Source organism: Larus michahellis, chromosome 13, assembly GCF_964199755.1.
Source record: "Larus michahellis chromosome 13, bLarMic1.1, whole genome shotgun sequence".
Classification (NCBI taxonomy): Eukaryota; Metazoa; Chordata; class Aves; order Charadriiformes; family Laridae; genus Larus; species Larus michahellis.
The window spans coordinates 11,341,958-11,364,083 of NC_133908.1; the positions used below are offsets into that span (position 1 = coordinate 11,341,958).

A 22,126-nucleotide genomic window follows, 5' to 3' on the forward strand; every position below is an offset into this window, starting at 1 on the left:
CTGTGAGGTGTGAAGCACACGTAGATCCATTGTCTGTTTCATCATACACAACAGAATCACATTGAAGGTATGTAGATCCACCAGCTTGCAGCTTAATGTTGAATTTTATAATGGTTAAGGCCTGAAATAGTTGTCCGTGTTTGATATAATACTTGTTTTTCCTTGGAAAATTACTATCTTTAACATTTAGAAACTTTAATCAGCTTTTTTTGTAGGCTGCTTGCAAAATCAATCTATCTCGTAATTTTTAGGTCCCCTATAATAAGTATTTTCTTTCCATTACAAGCCCTGTGTACGAATCTGGATGCAAGAGAAATCTTATTAGGCTTTTCCTATGTGTGCCATTCACAGGGGCAGTGCCCCGGTCATGGGCAAATCCCCGATTGCCCTACCCGCCCTGTGCTCATTAGTTGCGTGGGAACTTCTGTGTGTGTCTGCCCCTCTGAACTGGCGTGCGTCTGCCGGAACCCGTGCCAGTGATTATGCCACGCGGCATAATCTTCCACAAGGTTTTATGCAGAAAACACAGATGCACAAAGAGCGTCCAGCCACGTACGGCTGCACGCCCAGGGCCCACCCAGCCGGTGGGCAGTTTCGGGTCGCAGGCACCTGGCTGTGCGGATCCTGGTGCGAGTGCGGGGATGGACGGGCTGCAGAGATCCCACCCCTGGCGGCTTGCTGCGCTGGGGCCCCGGTGCGCGTTTGGGAGGGCTTGCGGGGAAATTCACACGCCTGTGGCCATGAACTGCTTGGGCATGGGGAGACATATGTGACATAGTGCCAGCAGCACAAACATTCCCCCTCCTTCCCCCGCCCCGCATCCGCACATCCACGCTGTCATGGCCCTTTGGAGCGTGTTTCCAGCCCCCCGGCCCCGCTCGCCTGTGTGTGCGCACACACCGCTTCATGCCTCCGCACGCATGTGCCGCCCCAGACGCGCAGACACACGCGCACGCCCGTGCGCCTTCTCCATGCCCAGGGGCACGCGCAGCACCCGCACATACCTGCGCGCTGCCCCCGCACATACAGGCGCGCGCCCCTCCCGGTGGGCGGGGCCAAAGCCGCGGCCGCTGCCAGCGCTGACCCCCCGTTGCCATAGCGACGGGCCGGGCTGCCGCAGCCGCACCTGCGCCTGCGCCACCGCCCCCGGGCCCGCCGTCCCCCCCCGCTTTGGTCCCCCCCCCGCGGCCGGTAAGTGCCGGCCCCGCGGGGCGACCCGCGGCTCCTTCGGGCTGGTGGCGAGCAAGGGGCGATGAGCGCCGGCAGCGCCTGACCCGGCGAGGGGTGGGCGGCACGCTGCGGCCGTGGGGGCCTGCGGCGGGAGGGAGCCGCCTCGGCAGCGCCGCGGAGGGCTGAGCAGGTGAGGGGACGGTGGGCGGTGGCGGCCCCGGGCCGGCTGAGGGGTGGGGGGACACGACGGCACCTGTCCCCTCCACCGGCTGAGGGGGCGTTAACGGCATCGCGATCCCCCCGGGGCGGGTCAGCGGCATCGCCGCTCCGGGAGGGGGCCGAGGCCTTTCCTCCCTCACACGCACCCACCGCCAGTCTCCTGGGCGGCCCCGCAGACCCTCCCCGCCCGCCGCCGCGTTGTGAGGCCGGTCCCCCCCCCGTAGGCGGCGGTTGTCGTGGTGCCCGCTGTCCCCTCTCGGCGTTACGGGCGGCGGTGGCGGTGCCGGGGCCCCCGGCGGCTGAAGAGCAGCGCCTCGGGGGAGAAGGAGCTCCGTCGCGGCGAGGGCGGCCAGTGCCGCCCGCTGTGGTGCGGCGCGGAGCCAGCGCCGGGCGTGCGGGGTGGGCTGCGGCTGCCCGTCCCGGGGTGCGCTGGCGCCGGACCAAAGTGCCTCCTTTTCTCTCTTTAGAGCATAAAAGGCCCCTTTTCTGGTCACTAGAGCAGCGGAGGAGAAAAGGGGTGCGGCTCGCTTTACCCCTTATCTTCCTGTTTCTGCGGGCTCAGGGGCAAGGACGTTTCTTTCATTTCTGTCTGCGAAGCTGTCCTGGCTCAGGGGAGCCGCCCGGCCGTCCACCGCCCTCCCCAGCCTCCCTCTGCACAGCTCAGGGGGGCTTCGGTGGGGCTGCTGACGCCCCCCACACCCGCTGGGGCAGGCTTTGCATCCCATCCTCCTCCATCCTGCACAGCCTCCTTTTGTATGGTACGTTTTCACTTTAGAAAGTGATAACAGTGTCATTTTTATGGGTAACACGGGGCCTGCAAAAGAAAGAAGGATGGATGTGGATCGGGTCCATTTTGGAGAAGGTAGGGAATAATCTTCATTTGAGATGAGGAGATTTTTTTCCTTCTGAAGATAACGCCTGTCGCTTGTGGATATGGCAGCAAAGAAGTGCAGGGCATCCTCAGACATGGAGATTCTTCCAGCCGCATAGATGCTGTTTCCCTACGCAGGACAGGGTGGGACAGCAGGGAGGGAGCAGGGGCCCTTCCCACCGTGTGGACAACAGGGGTATGCGTTCGAGTTTGCCGTATTAAATTGTGTTAAACTGAGACAGCGAAGGTAAATAAAAGCAGAGAAGCTGAGGCAGCCCTGAGGATGGAATTGTCCATTTTGATCTGCATTGCAGGTGCATAAGTAGCATCCAGGGTACTTGTTGGCTTTGCCTAGATGGTAAGATGCTTAAGCATAAAAAGCTTTTGTGATGCTTTTGCAATATAAATTATGCTCCGTAATTAAAAAAAAAAGATAAATGGATATGACTGTAAATGCAGTGTCTTTTTTCCATATAACTTGCTCATTAGTGAATGTAATTCTGTAGTGCTTTATTATGACAACCTCTGGGAGAGGTTAGATTAAATACAGAATACAGACATTTATGTTCTTAAACTGCGCAATGTTTTTTGATTATTTAAAGCAAGTGTTTTATAAACAGATAATGGGAGACTTGTAATATTGCTAATTTTTCAAGCTTTTCATTGTACTGAGGTTCCAGCAGTCATTTTTAGTGAAACAACAAAGATCGAGTGGTCATGACAGAGGAAAGTATTAGCTGCATAAGTGGACAAAAAGAATATTGTCTAAACTGATGCATAGCTACTTGTTTTCATTCTATTACTGTACTTCTGCTTAGTATATCTGTAAAGTTTCCTCCCCCATCCCCTTAGAAAAGATGAAGGCGTCATGACCAATCCAAATGCTGTATGTAGTTTTCAGTCCAGTAGTTGTTGCAAATTCTAAAATAGCAATCTTATTTCATTCCTTAAAGTTGTTTCATTTACTTCAGATTTCAGATATAATTGCGTACTTCAAGGGCTTTTAAATGATTTTTTTAAAAATGCATTTTATCATTGGAGTTAAAAAAATCAAACTGTTCCTCTGTGTGCCCTAGTTCAAGAGGCTGTAGGTACTAAGGACAATGTATTTGTATATACAGATCTACTACATTAGTCAATCCTTTAACAGCAGTAGGCAGAAGAAAAACTCCCAGTGCTATTATTCCAGAATGTGGGACATAATGTAAAGTGAAATATTTCTTGAACATTATACATGGTACAGTAGAGGGAATACAGTTGTAATAAACTAGTTTGCAAGTTTACTTTTGATACTGTGTCAGACTCTCATTTCTAGGTGTCGCATTACTTTTTTTATGGGTTAAAAAACCGTGTTGTTGAAGTAGCAAAACTTTGAAGGATTACTTTTTTGTCCACAGGATTCACAATGCATTTTAATACTTACTTGTGTAAAGAGAATACTATTCTGTAATTAATATTTTTACTCAAGTTTATGTTTAACCTCATTTTTCATGGTAAATTTTGAAAAAAATGTAGCAAATTGTAGTTTACTTTGTAGAGAGAATAGACACCTTCATCTTTCTGAAACCATTTATAATGCTTAAGAATTTTTTTGCTGACAAGTGACACTTTATGTGTATTTGTGTATCTGTATATATATGTGTGTCTGTTAGTAGCAGTGGTGGTTTCCGGTTAGCAGTGATTTACTGAAAAATCAGTGTATCAGATAACTTAATGTTGATGCTGTAGGGGAAATAGTTAAATGCATTCTGAGTAGACAAGTGCATAGCTTTTCCTACTGCTGGTTTGAAAAGCAAAGCCACTGATGAAGAAAGGAAAAATCTGAGGATTTTGCAGTTGATAAAAAAGATAGTTGCATGAAAGGTCGCTGGTTTGGCTTTCTGCAGCCTCTTTCATGTCTGCTGCAGCACACAATAAAACATTGTGAAACGCTGAAAAGCATAGATGTTTGTGTTCCTTATTGCAGCTTCCACACTGTTGTTATTGATACGAATATGCTGCAATAAGCTAATCGTGTGTAACCATACCAGTATTGTCCGAACAGTCTCTGGTAGAGCTTGTCCTGGCCCTGGGAACAATGGTGCTGAGTGCCGCGGCCCAGAGCCGGGGTGGAGTTGAAGCGGGGAGGGTGCCCTTTGTTCAGGCAGAAATATTATCACTAGAGCTCTGGTTTCCTTTGCCTCTGCAGCGTGCCCAAACAAACTCTCCGCTCCTTTCTTGCGCATTAAGCTAATGCAATATCTGAAAAAGCAAATGAAGATAATGAATAGTGCATTTAGTAGAGCCAAGTTTGAATGTTAGCCCCCCGGTTGCTACCTCTGATTCCTTTACTTGCTTGGCGCGACCTGGCATCCTTTATGTATCTGACTGTAGTATCTTCAATGACTGTGTGTCTGATTTAGTCTCTGTGCTCATTTTTAAGTGACATAAAAATTGTCTTCCTCTAAACAAGGATGTCCAGCAGTGTGATAATGGGTGTTAGTCAGTATCTCCATGCGATCAGTGAATAATTTGCTCTAGTAATTTTTTACAGTTATCTACCAGCTCATTTCTCCTGGTGATATTAAAGAGTGTGGTACTGTAAATGGGAGCAATACATTTATTTACTACTAGAAGTTAGAGGTATGACAAAATATTGCTGAAGACAATGTTCTTGAGTGTATCAGAACTTCTGTAAGCTGTTCTTTTGGGGATTTTTTAAATAATCCTTGAAAAAAAGCCTTTTCTTTGGATCATGGTTTCTTTCCTGCTATTGAGGACCATGTTTACTCTCACTTCACTCCTAGAAAACCTTTGGTTTCTACTTAAAATACGTTGCTGCTTGTTGGTCTTAATTATTTGGGTGAGTGACAGGATTTAAGATCAATGTTGTTTAAAAACATTGCTTGTCTGAAAACTAAAATTTCATGGCTGCTCCCTAAACAGAATGATAGCTGCCTCTAGAAAGGCTGAAAATACGCCAGGGAAGAGTAGCTCCCTGTGATCTGAGTCAGGGCCCAGAGGAAGGGACAAAAGGTGCAGCATATCGCATCTCTGTGGAGTGGAGGTGTCGAGCTTAGGAAGTGTCCATCTGTGTGGAAAAAATTGTGTGAATTATGTCATTAGTGGCAGGTTTCCTTTGTCATAAAAGTATGTGTGCTTGTTTGCTTTCTGTTCCTCGTGAAAGCTTGAGTTAAACTGTGTGCTGTTTCATTGTCTCAATTTGAGATACCTGGATTATGCAAGTAAGAGTATAAAGCACCTCTGTTTGAAACTCTTTGTCCTGACATTCTTTTTACTTAAGAAAAATAAAAACTTTACTTAAAAAAAAAAAATCTTATACTTGCTTAAGAGAGGACTTAGATATAGGTCGTCACTACCACTAGATATCCTTCATCAGCAGATCTCAAAACCTTTACTTTAGCAAAGTGGAGACCAATTTCTGTATGGTTGATCGTAGTTGCTGTTCTAAAATAATAAAATCAATGACTTATGAAACAGCATCACAGAATGCATTAGAGAAAAGCATACTCCTCAGCCTGTTAAACTTGCCTGAAAAATAGTTGTGCTATTCTGTAGAGTGCTGTTTCAGTAGCTATTCTCTGTAAATGGATCTCTCCTAGGACAGATTTATTTAGCTTGCTGTAAGGCTTTAGTGCCTTTTGATGTTTCACAAATATTCCAGGTAAACTCTAAAAATCATCATTTTTGCAGTTCTTGCAGTAGGAGCTCAAGCTCAGGTGAGTGTCCGGAGCTGGCACTGTTGCGGGAAGCAATTCTGTCTGTACCACCCTCCCACTCTGGTTACTGATTTTTTATTTTTTTTTTTTAATTCTTTAATTATTTATTTTTTCAACCTTCCTCATCAGCCGCACAGGAATTTGTAGTGCTGCATGGTGAACCTGTCACTTGAAAAATAGCCAGTGGAAAAACGGGTTTGTTTTCAGCTGGACCAGTTCCATGACCTGGTTCACTGAATGACCAGGAAGGTGATTTCGGAGCATTTCAGAAACGCGACAGTAAAGGCGTGCTCAGTGTATGCGAGTGGAATGGGTGAGACAAAGTCACAGCTAGGCTGGATGGCTGAACAGTTGCGTGTCTGTGTGGTGGCAGGTTATTTTCCTGTTATGGGGGAGGAAGATGCCCACCCAAGTTGCTTATGTGAAACCAGCATAGTAATTTTTTTGGTTTGGGTTTCAGCAAGCCTTCAGAACTGGCAAATTTTTGAAAATGACACAAATACATTTTCTTTGAGTTCTTGTGCGATTCACATGTTACAGATCATAGTGAATAAAATTAAAAGAGGACATGAAGTGTTCGTAAGTGAACGTTTGATATCTGAAAAAAAAAAACCCTACCAAAAACCTTGACTTTTCCACAGTATAGCATTATTTCTAAGCATAAATTTGGAGTTCTGCTTAACAGATCCTTGTACAAAAACCTCCCACAGCCCACCTTACTAGCTTAAGTCCTGATTCAGCTTTAACTGAAGCTGGAGAACTTTCTTAATGACTTTGAAAGAAATAGAATCAGGCTCGTTTTTATGTGTAACATTGAGATTGTGTTAGTCTGGGGGAATTGGATATTAATTTTCTTGTCATTCCCCTTCTGACAAAAGAAATTATCTTCACTAGAAAAACTAACGCGTGTCTTTGCAATGTAACAACTGTCTAGTTGTGATTGGGTGCAGTCTGTGTTCTGTGGGTTTGATGGAGGTTATATTAAAATAACAAACGATTCTGTCCTCAGAATGAAGGGGTGAATACAATAGAAAGCAGAAGAGAACCAACCTGTTCCTCTGAATTACTCATGAGGGCTTTTACTGTCATTTTAAAAAAATAAAAATTACATGGACTTCGTAATTGTTAAAGGGGTTCTTCTGAAGTAATCGGTGTTATTTAGATGATACCTTCTTTGTTTCCCTAAAGTGAATTATACCCAAATTAGGTCATTTTCAGTGTTTTCTGCCAGAGTAAGCTATTTCTGCATGTCAGCTGCACAGCCGTAGCATTAGATACCCTGGTATTGGTCAGAATAATTGTATCTGTATAAAATGCCACTGCAGGACCATTTGATTTGATTTTCTAACAGTCTCTGTCATGGTAGTGATCTTAACATCTGATTACTTTTAGTCCTCTTCCATTGTGATAGCTCTGGGTTTCTGGGGTCTCAAGGACGGAGAAAATTCCACGTGAATTATTCCTGTCAGTCCTCATGACTTCAGGCAGACAGTTGGGCACGTAAGCAGTCAGCGATTTCTGTGCCAAGTACCAGCTTGTTCGTTTAGAGCATCTAGCAGAATTAAATCATTGCTACCAGGAGTGTGTCCACTCTGTTGTTCTTCCTGCTGTCATACCAATTGCTGTTGGAGTAACAAAAAATTATTTTCTTACTAAAATACTAAAATCTCTGCTTCCTCAGGGACACTCGGAGATTAACTGTAAGAGTCTGCAGAATCTCTGATCAGAAAATGGAGGGGAATACATGTAGAGAAACAACTGAATAAAATCGCATTGAAAAGTGTTAGAAATAAAAAAGGAGCTAAGAAAGCAAAATTATATCCTTCCTCCGGGAGAGGAGTGGCACGTTTCCTTTTTCCCCTCAGTTGTCTCCAGGAAAGAACTACTAATTTGGCTTGGCTTAAACCATGCAAACTAAAAGAATATGAAAACAAGTTATTGGGACAATATTTACATGTAAGCATGTTATACTTTAGCACAGAAGGTGGATGTTCAGAAGGTGGTTGTGTAGGTCTAGCACATAGTCCAAATAACATGACTTTAAGAAATATTGCACTAGTTAAAGTGGTTTAGTCTAATGCACAGATAAATGAGGGGCAACCATAAATCTGAAACTGTGTAATAGGCTGTTATTAAACTGTGTTATTGCCAGAGCTACATTAGTAGAAGTGTAATGGTACCAAGTTGGGGGTGGGGGAACTTAAAGCAAATGTCCAAGCAGAAAGATAGCAAAGCCCTCAAATTGGCTGTGGAGACGGCAGGGGTTTTTGTTATGTCCTTCAAAATAAGCTGAACAAACGCTTTTGTGATGGCATATGTCTCTGGAGATGGAGAGCTGATGTAAGCAAAGAATAGCTAAGTCTGTCAGTTGGGCGTTTTATCATTAGAGCTACATTATTTAGAGATGTTTGGTCAGTTTAGTGACGGTCTCTAAAATGGGGACTAGCTAAAACTTTGAAGGTTCTTAAGAGAAGACTCCTGTGTCCTTAATTAGTTCTTAAAATTGTATTTTTGTCTAGCATACAAAAAGCATTTTGGCATTTTTTGCCACATTTTGAGAGGGCACTGACTAGATAGCAGTTGAGAGGAGAAGGCCTGCCTGCCCATCCATGTTTCAAGAAGATTTGGCTATGTGTTGGCAGGGAGGTAAAGCAGCCTCTCAGGTGGCAGTCATCCCATCCATGTAAAAGGAGGTTATTCTGTTTTGTGTAGTGCATACCAAACAGGAACGAAAACGTTAAATAACTATGGTTGTTTGGGCTTCGTTCCAGTAGCTTCCTTTGGACTGTCTGAAGTCATAGATCAGCGTCTCCCTCCTCTTGTCTTGCAGTGGGGTATAGAGATGCTCTGATTTTGCGCAAAGGCACGTAATACACAGCCAGATGCTCATTGCCTTGACAGATTTTGAACTCTATCCAAACACTTAAGATCAGAAAAGGCCTGGAGCCTGCACATCATCTGCAAGGCAAGATTCGGCTGTTAAAATGTTAGCAATTGTTCATGGTGAGCATCTAACAAAGTTGCATTTTGGAAGCCCTTGTTTAATATTTTTAATTTTCAGTTTAAGATTTATTTATTTTTGTTCCCCTTTTAAGAGAACACGCACTTGTAAAAGAGATGGAGCAGTTCCTTTCTAAGCTGAGGTTACAAGAATGTTAATTTAAGTTACCTTCTCCACTTTACTAGAAGGTGAGGTGCAGCAAGGATTAAAGCGTTGTTCCCAAAGGAATGCTCTTTAACTCGTTCCATTTGTTCCTCCTAGGCTATATTCAAGAGCAATTATGAATCCGTTGTTTGGAGGACTGAAGGTTCAATCTTTGAGCTGTCTACATTTCTACGCTTCTAACTATATCTACATTTCTAACTATATCTAGAAACATCGTGTGATGTTGGTGATCCTGAGAAGTGAGAAGTGTTGCGTGTTTAAGGGTGGATGCAGTGTACCATCCGCGTACAGCTTGTGTAACTGACGGGTTCAGCGCTGTCGGTGTTCAGTGCCAGTCTCGCTGCGAAAGAAGTGTGTTACCATTACAGAGCTGAACGCTGCAATGCCCCTTTTAACGTTTTATATCCTTATCAAGTGACGTACGCATTGCACAGCTCCTTTTGTATAAGAACGCAACAAACTTTTTTTGTTTTTTTGAAGTTGCTTTGGAGACAAGAGGGAAGGGGAGAAACCGTAGTGACATAACTGCTCTGTGGTGTATGCAGTTACAGCTTTCTTCCCAGCATTGGCTTAATTTATCTGATGAAATCCAGCCAGAGACGGGTTGCTTTGAGAGCTGTCCCACCGATTTCCATGGTGAGAGAGTGAAGATTGCTCATCTGGGCTTTTAAGGGCTCAGCTGACCTCTGCATTTTGCTATTTTGCTTGTGCTTTTTGACCATAGCCTTGTTCTTGGCTGCACGTTCTTTCTTGTTTCAGGGAGCAGGAGATGAAATCAGCTCAGCGCAATCCCAGAACTGCTCTATAGGGTTTCCTCTTTGAAACCCCAATGGGAGACATACCTGAATAGATTTTTTTTTTTTTTTTCCTTTAGACTGACCCCTCCCAAGACCATTAATTCTTTTTTAATATATTTGTTTCTTTTTCATCACATCTCCTGAGTGTATCCCATTTTAAAAGCTTTCTGACTGAGATTGCATGGGTCAGTAGGTCTCGCTTGCATCTATCCTAGGAGCTGCTGACAAATTTGAGACTAACGTTAAATAAAATGTTCTATGCAATTGTAGTAGCTTTCATTAATGGTGAAAATGTGGAATTAAAGGGGTGCTGTCAATTCAGAATAAGTTTTTTAAGTTTCAATGCATGGTTTAACTTTGTGACAGTTGTCAGTGTTTCTGGCTTTAAAACTGAGTTTATATTTATGCATGATGTCCCTGGGTCTTTACACAACCTACAGAATCAAGGAAGTTCATCAGTTGTAAGATGTTATGAAATGTACAAAATATGCAAACTGGTTGTGAGTGGGAAAAACAGAAATGAATGCCTTCAGTGTTTTAATAATCCAATTGTTCAAGTGTTTTATAATCTAATTATTCAAAACTAAGTGACTTAGAAAGTTGTATGCAAATGACTTACCAGTCATAAACAAGCATATTTTCTTGCTGACACCCTACCCCACAGAACAGTTTTCAGCAAGAATGCTTTAAATTGAAATACATTATTTGGGTGGACTATTTAAGGGCATAATCGCGCCAAATCATAACAATTTGGACAACATATAGCACTGAGTCTCTGTTGAGCAAGTAATGTCCCCTCTTGCCCTGTCCTGCAGAAGCATCGTGGATGTGAGCATCCAGGAGGGTCACAGCCAGGACGTCTGCTTCTCTCCCAGGCTCTGTCTCTATACAAAATACCCGTGGTGTCTCCGGGCTCTTTAAGGTAATCTTTATTCTGGTGTCTGAAGATAATTCTCTTGTCTGACCCAAACGCAGAACAATTGCCAGAGCGATTCTACCACGTCATGCTGAGAAGGTTTTTCCCTCCTTCTAACCCCATGTTTCTGCTCTTCAGAAATGGTCTCTTTGGTAAATTTACCCAACAACAAATTATTGTCTAGATTGTTGGCCTAACTTACTATATATCTTATCTATATTTTCAGTCTTTTTGTTTCAAATTCAGTTGTATTAGCTCTAGGAACATAACACAATTTGATATTATTCTAGAAATAGAAATATTTTCTTTTTAGCTGGCTTCTGCTTTGGCAGTTTGGCCAGCTTTTTAGTTAGGCATTGGCTAAAAAAGTTCCTACAGGGAAAAATATTGCTGAACGTAGAACTGGGTGAAATGGAGGAGATCTGTGGGCATCTGAGAGCTAATTAATCAGACTGCAGATGTGAATTTTTTTCTTCCCTCACTTGTGTGATAGAAATTTCCTTGTAAATTTGTCTGCAAAAGCAATCAAAAATATTTTTAATATTGTACTAATGAGAGCTTGGGTGGCAGATAATGTGTATACAGTTGAAATCCAGTTCATCCAGATCTCAGACTTGAATAATATTAGGTCTAATTTTGTGTTTTAAACACATTTGGTCTAAAAACCTGTTTGGCCTAAAATAACTACAAAATAACAAATGGCTTGGAGAATATATTGTTGATACTAATTTGTGCAATTCTAAGCAGATTTCATAGCAAAAGTGTATTTGTATAGTCACTGTCTATCCAAGACACTTTCCCCTTTCCCTGCTTCTACGGTCTATGGTTTTGGCTGTTTCCCAGAGCACGGGTGCACGGATTGCACAGTGTTTGTATGTGCCGTCTAAAAAGACGTGACTGGGCGGGATAGAGTGGCGTTTGAACTGACGCTCTGCCCAGGCATTCTGTGGAAGCCCTGACTTCCCGGTGGCGGCATTCCCTTTCCCGTGAAGGCAAAGAGAGGGGCCAGGCAGCAGCCAGGCTGAGGGGGGAGGAAGAGCACGGGAAGGCTGCAGAAGGCTTGTGCGAAACAGCCCTCCGATCCTTTATCCTCAGGGCAGAGGGGCTGCAGATAAAATTCATAGTGGATTGATTTAATTGCTCTCACTGATTAACTTACCGGTGCTGCAGGGGAGACGATGCTCTGGTGCTGGTAATTTTTATTTTCTTCCGAAGCCCATAAAACTAGCCTGCCTCCAATTATTGGTTGTTTCTTCAGAGTAGCTAATCCTAGGTGATCTTTAAGATGCAAGAGATCAAGGTGAAAAAACAATTGAGGAGATTAATAGTGACAGCCGTATTTTGCTTTTACTAACATTTAGAAACTAGTTTTTAAAAACCACATTTATTTGCAAGGACTGAGTTATGAATGTTGTTTGTTTCTGAAGTCTTTTCCTGTTCAGATGGTAGTTACAGGCATAAAGCCGCCGTTCGTAACCACTGTGACAGTTAAGGCTTTGGGATATTATGGGTAGGCTGCTCTTTCCCTTAGCACTGTCAGTGCTTAAGAGTTTCTTTTGGAAAATATGTTTCTTGATTAAAAATCCCTCCTGAGCCTTTGTCTGCCATGTGCTCTGGGCTCCCGCTATGGTGAGGGCATGGGCTCTGCAGGATTTATTCTGCTGTCATATTCGGTCGGTAAGGGTGTGATCACTTACGAAATTGGATGATTCAGTAAAGCTTCTGCCTGTCTGAAGTCAGCTTTGCAAACAAGATGGTGGCACTTTGAAAGTGCAACACAGCTAAAATATTGTTAACCCTTAAAAGTCATGGTGCCCACGGTGATTGTTATGGACTGCATGGTCCATCTTCAGAGTCCTCTGACGCTGTGGGAGCGAGGGGGTGCCACCGTGGGAGTCATGGAGTGTCCTGGTGCCTCCGCTCCTGGGTGCGGAAACTGCTCACGGCTCAGGTGAGCCCCTCTTCAGAAGTCATAGAGTGAGAGCCTGTACACACAACTCGGTTTATTTCTTATTTAGCCAACCCAGAAACCTCTTTTCAGAATATTTTTGGTCCGTAATTTTTGCTTGTTTGCTAATGATGGTGATTGAGAAATGACCTGTTTGCTCAACAAGGCGCAGGTTGGCACTGCTAACCCTCATTCTTCTCCAGCGCTGAATTTAACCTTTGATCTCTGTTACAAAGTAACCGAAAGCTCTGGTTTGCCCCTTGCACGGAAGTGGATTCCTTTCAAGTCTTTTCTACCTTCACTTTATTTTTCTTACAAATACGTGCTTCTGTAGCGATAAGTCAGTTGATGATGTCAGTTAAGGTCACACATGAAATCAAGGCGGCGCTCTGTGTGTGTGTGTTTATTTGTCCCCCTCCTCCCCCCCCAAAAAAAAACAATGTTTTACCAAGGCGCAGGAGCACTGAGTCTGCTGTTCTTTGTGGGAGTAGAAAGTATAAAATTAAACACAGGGCTGTGTTATGTTTAGGAATGACAAAAGTGTGTTACTTTCTCTGAGTGTATGTTCTACCAATTTTAAACTTGCAGACTCAAATTCTTGTCATAAAACTACATAGCAAAAAGAGCCCAATGGAAGACACTTGAGGGTGACAGAATGAAGGTCTATGTTACGCACAGCATGTGGTCCCGTAGTTACAGACCGAGGTTGTAATGCTGTTGCAGATGGTTGTCCAGGCAACGGGAGTCCTGATTCTTTACTTATCTTTGTAACCCAAATACTGTAATTGTTTTTACAAAACTACACAGATAACAGAATTTAGCTTTTACTACTGTAATGACAAAGCTAATGCTCCTCCTGCATCAGCAGTGTTTAACCCAGCCTCCCCCTCTGTGCCTGGGTTACTTAGTGGCAGGAGGGGGCCGCTGTGGCTCCCAGCCCCGACAGGCCAGAGACCCTCAGCTGTGCTGGGACAAACCTCTCCTCTTTGCTCCTGGTGGTAGCCCAGGGGCTGTGACAGAGTTCCCTGTGCTGCTCCGTCCCCCAGAGGCCATTTCTCCCACCAGCGCTTGCGTAATTCCCACCCAGCGTATGCCACTGCCTGTCACTGGTGTCCCCGGGAGCCCGGCTCTCTACAACTTGTCTGTGCACCTGTTTTTGTGCTGTTGCCGTGCTTCTGAGAAGGCTGGCTTCCCAGCGTTTCCCAAGCATGACAGATTTTTTGCTAAAGAAATGTTAAGTGTAGTAATGTGGAGTTATTAAGGACACGTGTTTCTGGAAAGTTCTCCTAAACTCTAAACCCCGCTGTAGGTGGAGCAGCACCATGCGTCCTGGCTGTAGCATCATGGCTCTGTGTGTGCAGAGAGGGGTAATGATCACACAGCGAAATTTGAGAACTACTAAAAGTATACCCGAGTGATTTTGTGCTTTGAGGCTGCAGGAGGGTTGCATGTTGTCATCATTACTTTTTCTCATTAGTATACTTATTTTAGAGTTGAAATTTCACTAGGAAACAGGACAAAACAATGTCATGTCATGACAGACTTGGTGACTAGATATCACTAGGGACCTGGTAAATCCTGTTTGTGTTTCTCTGGACGCTCCTCCAGGTGCTCCTTTAAATGTCGCAGAAGAGAGCCCCAGGCACGGCGTGTGCTTCTCTGCAGGAAGCATCTGGATGCGCCTGGCGCAAGGAGCTATTTTTACCTCTATACCAGGGAATTCATTTGAGAGTCTGTACCCAGCTCTACCAGACAGATGTGTCCCGGCAGTTTGGCCTGCGGGTGTACGTCAGGAGCAGCAGTAACCCTGGCAGCGCAGGGGTCTTCAGGGGTGCCGCTCAGCATCGTACAGTGAACCGGCTCTACCTTTACTTGAGTCTGAGCACTGCTGTAGCCAAGGCCTAGTTTTGTAAGGCTGTTCTGCAAGGGCAAGCCAGCGGTGTAACAGTTTTCCATGTACTCAGAACCTGAGCAAGAAAAATCTGTTGGCTTTCTCTTTAAATGAAACACCGTCCTTGTCAATTGTCTGTTCCATGTCATCGGGCCCGTCGGGGTCTCCCGTGCCGTGGGGCCTGCAGCGGGTGCGGGATTCTGCTCTAGGGCTGGGGAAACGCAGTAGCAGCCAGCAGCAGCCAGAGCTGGCTCCCATGCGGGTCCCAGTGAGCACATCTCGGCTAAGGCACCCGTAGCCATGTCCGTGACAGTACTGCTGGGCCCGGCTGTGTGTCAGACTCCCTGTTCCATGTTTCTCTTTAGAGATGGCGCTTTTTAATGCTTTCTTCCTTGTTCTTGTCCAGGGATGTTACTAATTCCTGTATCCCTGGAGGTAAGCAGAAAGCCCCCAACAAGACAGAGGGACATACTAGCCCATTTCTCAGAACTCCACTTTTATCTTGTAACAGGATTAGTGACTCTGTCTGTCTGAAATTAATCCTTTAAATGTGTTAACTCCAAACAAATGAGTTCCCTACGCTGCTCTGGCCTAGAGTATAATTAGGCTTTCTATGAACTCAGAGCACTTCTAATTAAACTAGTCATGAAGCAGAAAAACTTTTTGTGGCATTTGCTTGATTGCATACCAGTTCATTAACAGTAGAATCCGCTATTCCTGCAGATCCTGGTTGTAGAGTGAGGATCTGTGTATGTGCAAGATAACGGACTGTTACAGTTCTACATCTGTTTCCTGACAGGGTGACTGCGCCTCAGGATGGCAACATCAAACCTGGAGAACCAGCTACAGAGTGCCCAGAAGAATCTCTTGTTTCTCCAGCGAGAACATGCCAACACGCTGAAAGGCCTGCACGCGGAGATCCGACGCCTGCAGCAGCACTGCACAGGTAGCCGGGACAGGATGCCAGTGCCCATTCGGTGCTTAATTCTTTTCACAAGAATGGAATAACTGCTTCCCACTTCAGCAGTGAAACCTGGCAGCAAAGCCCACCACCAGGGTGTATTTAGGGTGATCGGCATGTATCTCGGGGCACAACTGTGTGATCATTAAGCAAAGATCTTTTTTATTATTTTTATAAAAAAAGCGGCATGTCACCTGATAGTTCCAGTTGTTCTACAGATCAGATAACATACAGATCAGTGGATCTCCTGTGATTGCTTTGGGCGGGGGGAAGAGTTCGTTATATTTTTATTGAAGTATGCCATTGTAAACACGCCCACCAGGTGGGGTATGGGGCAGATGATGATGTTCTAACAAAAATAAACAACTTTTTTCCTCAGATTTAACCTATGAGCTGACTGTAAAGAGTTCAGACTTGTCAGGTAAGGAATACATAGCATTTTTCTTTTAATGTTCACGTTAAGCTTCCTCATCTTTTTCAATGTTTGTATTTTCTCCATTACAAGTAGGTGAGAATACTTTCCACTTCAGATGTTGACTTTATAAACTCCAAAGGTATAAGAACAGTTTTCTCCTTTCCAGACTTACTGTTAATTATGCAGGAAATGTCACAAGTTCTTGACAAGGTCACATAGCAAAGAGCCAGGAATAGAGTGTAGAACTGCCGACTCCGCGCTCCTACTAAACAATGAGTTCCCTGCGTGTTCTATAGGAACAGGGAACATGAATTTTAGGAGCAGAAGAGTGAGACTATTATTAAAACTTAGCTGGTACTGTAATCCCACCACAAAGCTTTTATTTATATAAATATATATCATAGATTCCAGTTATTTTAGATGTATTATGTTATCAATACATGAAGCACAAGAATAAAATACTCCCTGGGAGTAACGTCCTGGATCAGGGATGGTGTGGGACAAGACGTATATTGTGGATAAGAGAGAACATGAGCAAATTTAGCAAAGCAACTGAGCAACTTTGCATGTATTCAGTGTTATTCCTTGATAATGCAAAGTTGCTCAGATGCTTCTCATCACAGGAATCTCAGAGTAGGTGATCTACCAGCAATGCCACCTGTGCTGATGCTGTGCCAAACACAGGCACTGCCCGGTGTGGAGGGGACACTACCGAACACTTCACAGTCGATAGCCCTGTGACATAGGGTGCTTGTTATTGGAGAAATCCAGGCTGCTGGTCTCTGCTGAGCAGTTGGGAAGCCGCCCAGCTGTAATAACCGAGGGAAGAGAGACAAAATTGCCCCACAGGCCCTATGGCGTGAGGGCAAGAACGCTGAGGCGGGTCAGCCTTGCCTGTTCCTGACGGTGTGCCCTCACCAGTGCAAGAACCCCTGGTGTTATGGGGTGATGTGTCGCGCTCTTGAGAAGAGAAGGCAGCCAGGCTCAGACACCTGATCCCCACAGAGACCTCTGCAGCAGCAAAGCCTTGGGGAAGAGGGCACACCTCTGCCTTAGCATCACGGGCTTCAGCTGCCCGTGGAGGGGTGAAGCTGAAGCCTGGCATGTCTTCCTGCTGAGCTCCATCACTCTTTACAGCCAGTCTGGCATTTTGCAGTGGGAGAACTTCCTCTTAATAACCAGAGGATTTGCAAAATGGCTCCAATTTTGAGCAAGTTCAGCAAGCACAGTTTCTGTAATCCCTGTTCCCCAGAACATACGAAGCATCTCTACTTACTAACACCGCTACTAACCCATGGTGAGTGGCACTAGCTCGTCATCATTTCCTTAAAAGCTGTCCTGGTTCTTCTGAAGTAGTTTTAAGAGTATTAGCTGAAGGTAGTCTTGGGAGTTCTCTTATGTCTTTGAGATAGCAAAAGGAACCCTATTGCACTGTTTTACTTAGTGGCCATCATTAATTTGGAACACTTCTGCTTTTTCTATTCTTGTAGGAAATGGTAGTTCAAGAAGTGATGAACTCAAAAGGAAGTGTGAAGATCTTGAAGCTCAGCTGAAAGCCAAAGAGGCTGAAAATAATGAATTATTGAAAGAACTTGAACAAAAGAATGCGATGATAATGGTGCTGGAAAACACTATTAAAGAAAGAGAAAAGAAGTATTTGGAAGAGTTAAAAATGAAAAGCCATAAGCTCAATATGTTGTCAAGTGAACTAGAGCAGAGAGCGAGCACTATTGCTTATTTAACTTCTCAGCTGCACGCTACTAAGAAGAAGCTGATGAGCTCAAGCGGGACTTCAGAGGGGACCCCTTCTGGCAGTCCCGTGTTGTCCAACTATAAGCCGTCCCCTCCCAAAGATAAACTGCCGGAGACTCCACGACGCAGGATGAAGAAGAGTCTGTCGACACCACTCAACCCCGAGTTTGAAGAGGCCTACAGAATAGGATCGGAGAGCCGGAAGCTGCTGTTAAGAGAGCCTGTGGATGCCATGCCTGATCCCACTCCGTTTCTGTTGGCCAGGGAAACGGCAGAGGTACATCTTATTAAGGAGAGGCCGTTAGTTATCCCACCTATTGCTTCAGATCGTGCATCCGGCGAATCGCACAGCCCGGCCCGAGAGAAGCCACACAAGGCACACATTGGGGTGGCGCATCGCATCCACCATGTCGCGCCATCCCAGCCGCAGCCGGAGGTTGAAACGCTGGCAGTGGATCAGGTCCATGGAAGCAAAGTGGTCAGAAAGCACTCAGGGACAGACAGAACTGTTTGAGTAAAATCACTGAAATGCTCTACTCTGTTGCTGTTTATGCACTGTGATCCTGTAGGATAAATAGCACCTGCAGTAAATTTATTTTGATGCCCCATGCATGCCAAACTTCTTCCAGATACATCATTACTAGATTATGCTCCTCTAATGAAATCTAATACGACTGTGTTCATATGGCAAGGTATATAACTACTAAATGCTGTGGCCAAATCAGGGGTACCTGACTGCTTGCTTCTGAGCACTGCTCCATTTATTGTAACTACACGTGTGGACAAAGGCACAGGCTGCAGGCTGCGTTATTAATATTAGTGAAAACAAACTTAACTCTACACCTGCAGCAATATGTAGTGGCTGTTAATGTTTGAACTACCAGTGGTTCTTTTGTCTTCACTGTGTATGTAAGGATCCGTACACAAACACTAACCTCCCTGACAAAGCCTTTCTCACAGTAGCATTGAAAATGACGCAGATGTACGTACACTGTAAAATGAACTAAGGCCATCTTTTCCTTCACGTGACGCTCTCGATTGCAAATCGTGTTCATAGTTTCTCTTTCTCAAAATCCCGAGAGTCCCAGCAAGCATTACTTGATTAATGTTAAATACTTTGGTTTGTGGCTTTAAGTGGAAAAAAAAAAAAAAGGGGAGGGGGGAATAAAGCACTCTCTTAAAAGGTTAATGATCCTCATAGAAAGAGTATAAACACTGGATTGTTTACGGTTGCTTTTTTTTTTTTTTTTAAATTGAATGGCTCCATTCCACATTTCACACTAGTCAGTACACTGCACTTGTAGCACCTTTGATACTGGCTCAGAGCTCCTTTTCCAGGGAGAAATGGTTCTTTATGCTCTAACCTGCACTTTTTTGTAAAGGGATTATTTATGTTTCCTGAAAACCTTAGACTTGTTCTGGGCATCATCAGATGGTGCTGGCTTCTACCAGCTTATGAAAGCTGAGCTGTCCCTCTAAAATGTGTTTAACTGATGTAACCAGTTCATACGGGAGGAAAATCTGGCATCCTTGATTTTTTTTTATCCTTGTGAATTGGGACAGACTTGCCTTCACTTGCCCTGGTTCCCCTGCTCCTTTCTAGTGAGCAACAGGCAGACCCTACATCTGTTAGACTACTTGATTATTTTATTATTATTTTTCCTAGGAAAGAAAGGCATACTGAGAGCTGTGAGAGTAGGTAATTTTAGGAAAGGAGCACAAATTTGACCATTTTTTTCTTAAATTCTGATCAGCACCTCCAGCTCACCTCCGCTTCACTCTTGTCTGCAGCCTCTGAGTAGGACCAGCAAGAACCAATGGCTCCCAAATGCTGCTAAGCTTATGATGTGCCTTCAAAAACTTGGAACGCATAATCTCTGTGAAAGCTGATGAAGGATCCCTGCCTGCCCTCTTTCCTTCCCCGTGCCAGCTGTAGTCTGCCCCTCTTAAGCTTCTTCTGCAGCTGCGTGTTGGTGTGTGTCTCCCTCTGGAGCCTTGGGTCACTACCTGTGCGCTTCCCCCACAGAGGCCCTGGCAGGATGACAAAAGCTGTTCTTCCCAACTGTGGTACCGCTACGTTTCCTGTGCAGCATGACAGCTTACGGCAGGCTGGTCCCAGTCAGAGAGGGTCGGAATATCCACGAGCCCTGAGGCCTCCTGTGCCCTGCCCCCTGCACCCTCACGACTCAGTCACTTGCTGTTTGAAGCCCAAGAAACACTCCTCAGTGTTACACCGTGCCGGTTGCGTGGTAGGATTTGTTTCATGACTGGTGGGGAGGGACAGGGAAAAAGCTGTGTTCCTGGAAAATGGTTCGTTAAAGAAGGTTGGTTATTCTGTGGTTTACTATTTTTCAGTGTATTGAATTAACCAGCAGTGGGTTTGGGGTTTTTTCATTGTTGCTGCCATATTTTTATGGCGATTTATTGTATGACTGATCTACCCTGCCACTTGTTCAAGGATGATAGAAGGCACCGCTTCTAAGCGCAGCAGAAGTGATGCTTTGGGCAATTAAAAACATTTCTTACAACCGTACAGGCAAACCTTAGTCTTTGTGTGTGTGTGAGACTAACTTATTACCTTTTTCATATACATATATATATACACACACATCCACCAGCTCGGAGACTTTCCAGAAGTACAAATTATGGAAAACGCTTTCCTCTTCAAATGAATTTATTGATTGTACTGGCTTGGTTGTATGGTACTATTTAAAGTCAGGTGTGCCTAAGTGAACACTCACAGTGTGAATCTTTGCCTAGTTTGATTCCCCTCTGCCCCCTCCCGGTCCCCCCCTTCCCCCTCCCCCCCAAAAAAAAGCATTGGATTCTGTGGGAAAAATCTAGTGCCAGCTTCAAGCTGTCAGTCTGGATTCAAGGTGAGACAAACGCCTTGAAGGACCCAATGGGAAATGTGCTTTGTAGTGTAAAGATCAGCTTCAAAAACAAGGCCAAGGCCCATGGCGTTCCTTCTCTGGGAGGTTGTGTACACAGGTGTCCGGAGGGTGTTCTGAAAGAGCGTGGAGGAAAGAAGGACACTGAGTAGAGCCTGAAGTACTACATGAAAGTGGAAACAAGAAGGGCCTGTAGGAGAGATGACTGTCTTCAGCAATTCACTACTTTTGTTATAAGTCTTAAGTATCTGATACCCAGAAAATGTAAACATTCTTTTTGTCATTAACTGGTAATGGAAAATAATTAAGAGAATAGTGGGAATATAGGAGTGTCCCAAGATGCCTGTTCCATTCCACCTGAATGGAAAAGAGGCAACAAATATATTAACCCCCTTGAGTGTAACCCTGAGAAACTTTAGTGATGGCTAAGGTAAGGAGAAGTGTTAAACTGCACACTTTATATACTAGTGCTAATGATAAAATACTGCCGCTTGTGCTAAGCAGGAAGGGGCTACCAGCTACCGAGATGTGAAAACGGAAGGAAGTTCCTAAGCTGATGGGCGGTTGTGGCCCCAGAGGGGCAGTACCTGGAGTTTGAGCCTGTGTGCTTCAATGGGGATGATCTTCAGAATGGGTAACTCCACCACCAGGACTCCGGGCTTGCTTTTGGCGAGGCAGCCGTGCTCTACGTCCCAGTCCGCTCCTTCCAGAAACAGACCAGAAACAAAGCAGCCTGTGCAGGCAGAAAATGCAACACCTCAGGTAAACTGAGCTACTAAAAAAAAAAAAAAAATATCTGTGTACACGCTCCTTGGCGCGTACAGCCATGACAAGACGCGCTACGTTTCAAACTGCAGCTCCACAGAGATATACTGATCTGTGGTGGTTTTATAATACAACTGTGACCTACCATGTTTAATTTTCTTTTTCAAATTAAAATTATCTCGCGCTACTTATGATAAACATTATTGGGAACAAATGCTGATTTGCTTGCAGTTTTCTTCCCCACAGTGGTGCCATCCTCCAGTTACTTGCCCAGGTAATAGCCAAACTGCAAGAGCTTTTTAACGCCTGTGGGACTGGCTCATTAGATCATTTGGACAAAAGGGGAAGGGTTGGGATGGAGTTGTTCTAGTACAAATACCAAGAATTTTGATTAAATGTTAGTAAATAAAGAATAGTCTAGGTAAGCCCTTGAGGTGACTTTTATTTTTAACTGGGAGTTAGATTTAGCAAAAACAATCAGATGTTTTTTCCTCCTCTGTTCCCAATCAGGTCTAGTACTCAAAAGCATTGCTCAGCTGCCCCCTTTACACAGAGTTTGTTATATTTAGTGATTAGAGTGTTGCTAGTCATAGAGATTTCATAAAGATATATTTACACAATAAATCATACATATTTATATTTCCT

At 44.5% G+C, this 22,126-nt stretch overlaps 2 protein-coding genes across 3 annotated transcripts in view; one reads left to right on the plus strand and one right to left on the minus strand.

The window, feature by feature from the left end:
* Nucleotides 1–1,053: 1,053 nt before the first annotated feature.
* On the plus strand, nt 1,054–20,357 carry CCDC92 (coiled-coil domain containing 92). 2 transcript variants are annotated; one of them, XM_074606962.1, is made up of 5 exons: nt 1,054–1,360; nt 10,758–10,864; nt 15,497–15,643; nt 16,038–16,079; nt 17,564–20,357. In XM_074606962.1, exons 3-5 carry the CDS (start codon nt 15,514–15,516, stop codon nt 18,337–18,339), a joined length of 948 nt encoding a protein of 315 aa, XP_074463063.1. In that variant the 5' UTR covers nt 1,054–1,360; nt 10,758–10,864; nt 15,497–15,513; the 3' UTR covers nt 18,340–20,357. The 2 variants fall into 2 exon arrangements, with proteins under 2 accessions (XP_074463063.1, XP_074463064.1); XM_074606963.1 differs by lacking the exon at nt 10,758–10,864 and having other exon boundaries at nt 1,179–1,360.
* A 127-nt stretch (nt 20,358–20,484) lies between these two features.
* Nucleotides 20,485–22,126, minus strand: part of DNAH10 (dynein axonemal heavy chain 10) — a 58,320-nt gene continuing 56,678 nt past the window's right edge. Inside the window, exons 77-78 of the mRNA XM_074606964.1 lie at nt 21,304–21,449; nt 20,485–20,832 (exon numbers count right to left, since the gene is read on the minus strand). Coding sequence (XP_074463065.1) covers nt 20,686–20,832; nt 21,304–21,449 — 293 coding nt within the window. The 3' untranslated portion in view covers nt 20,485–20,685. The remainder of the gene's footprint in view (nt 20,833–21,303; nt 21,450–22,126) is intronic.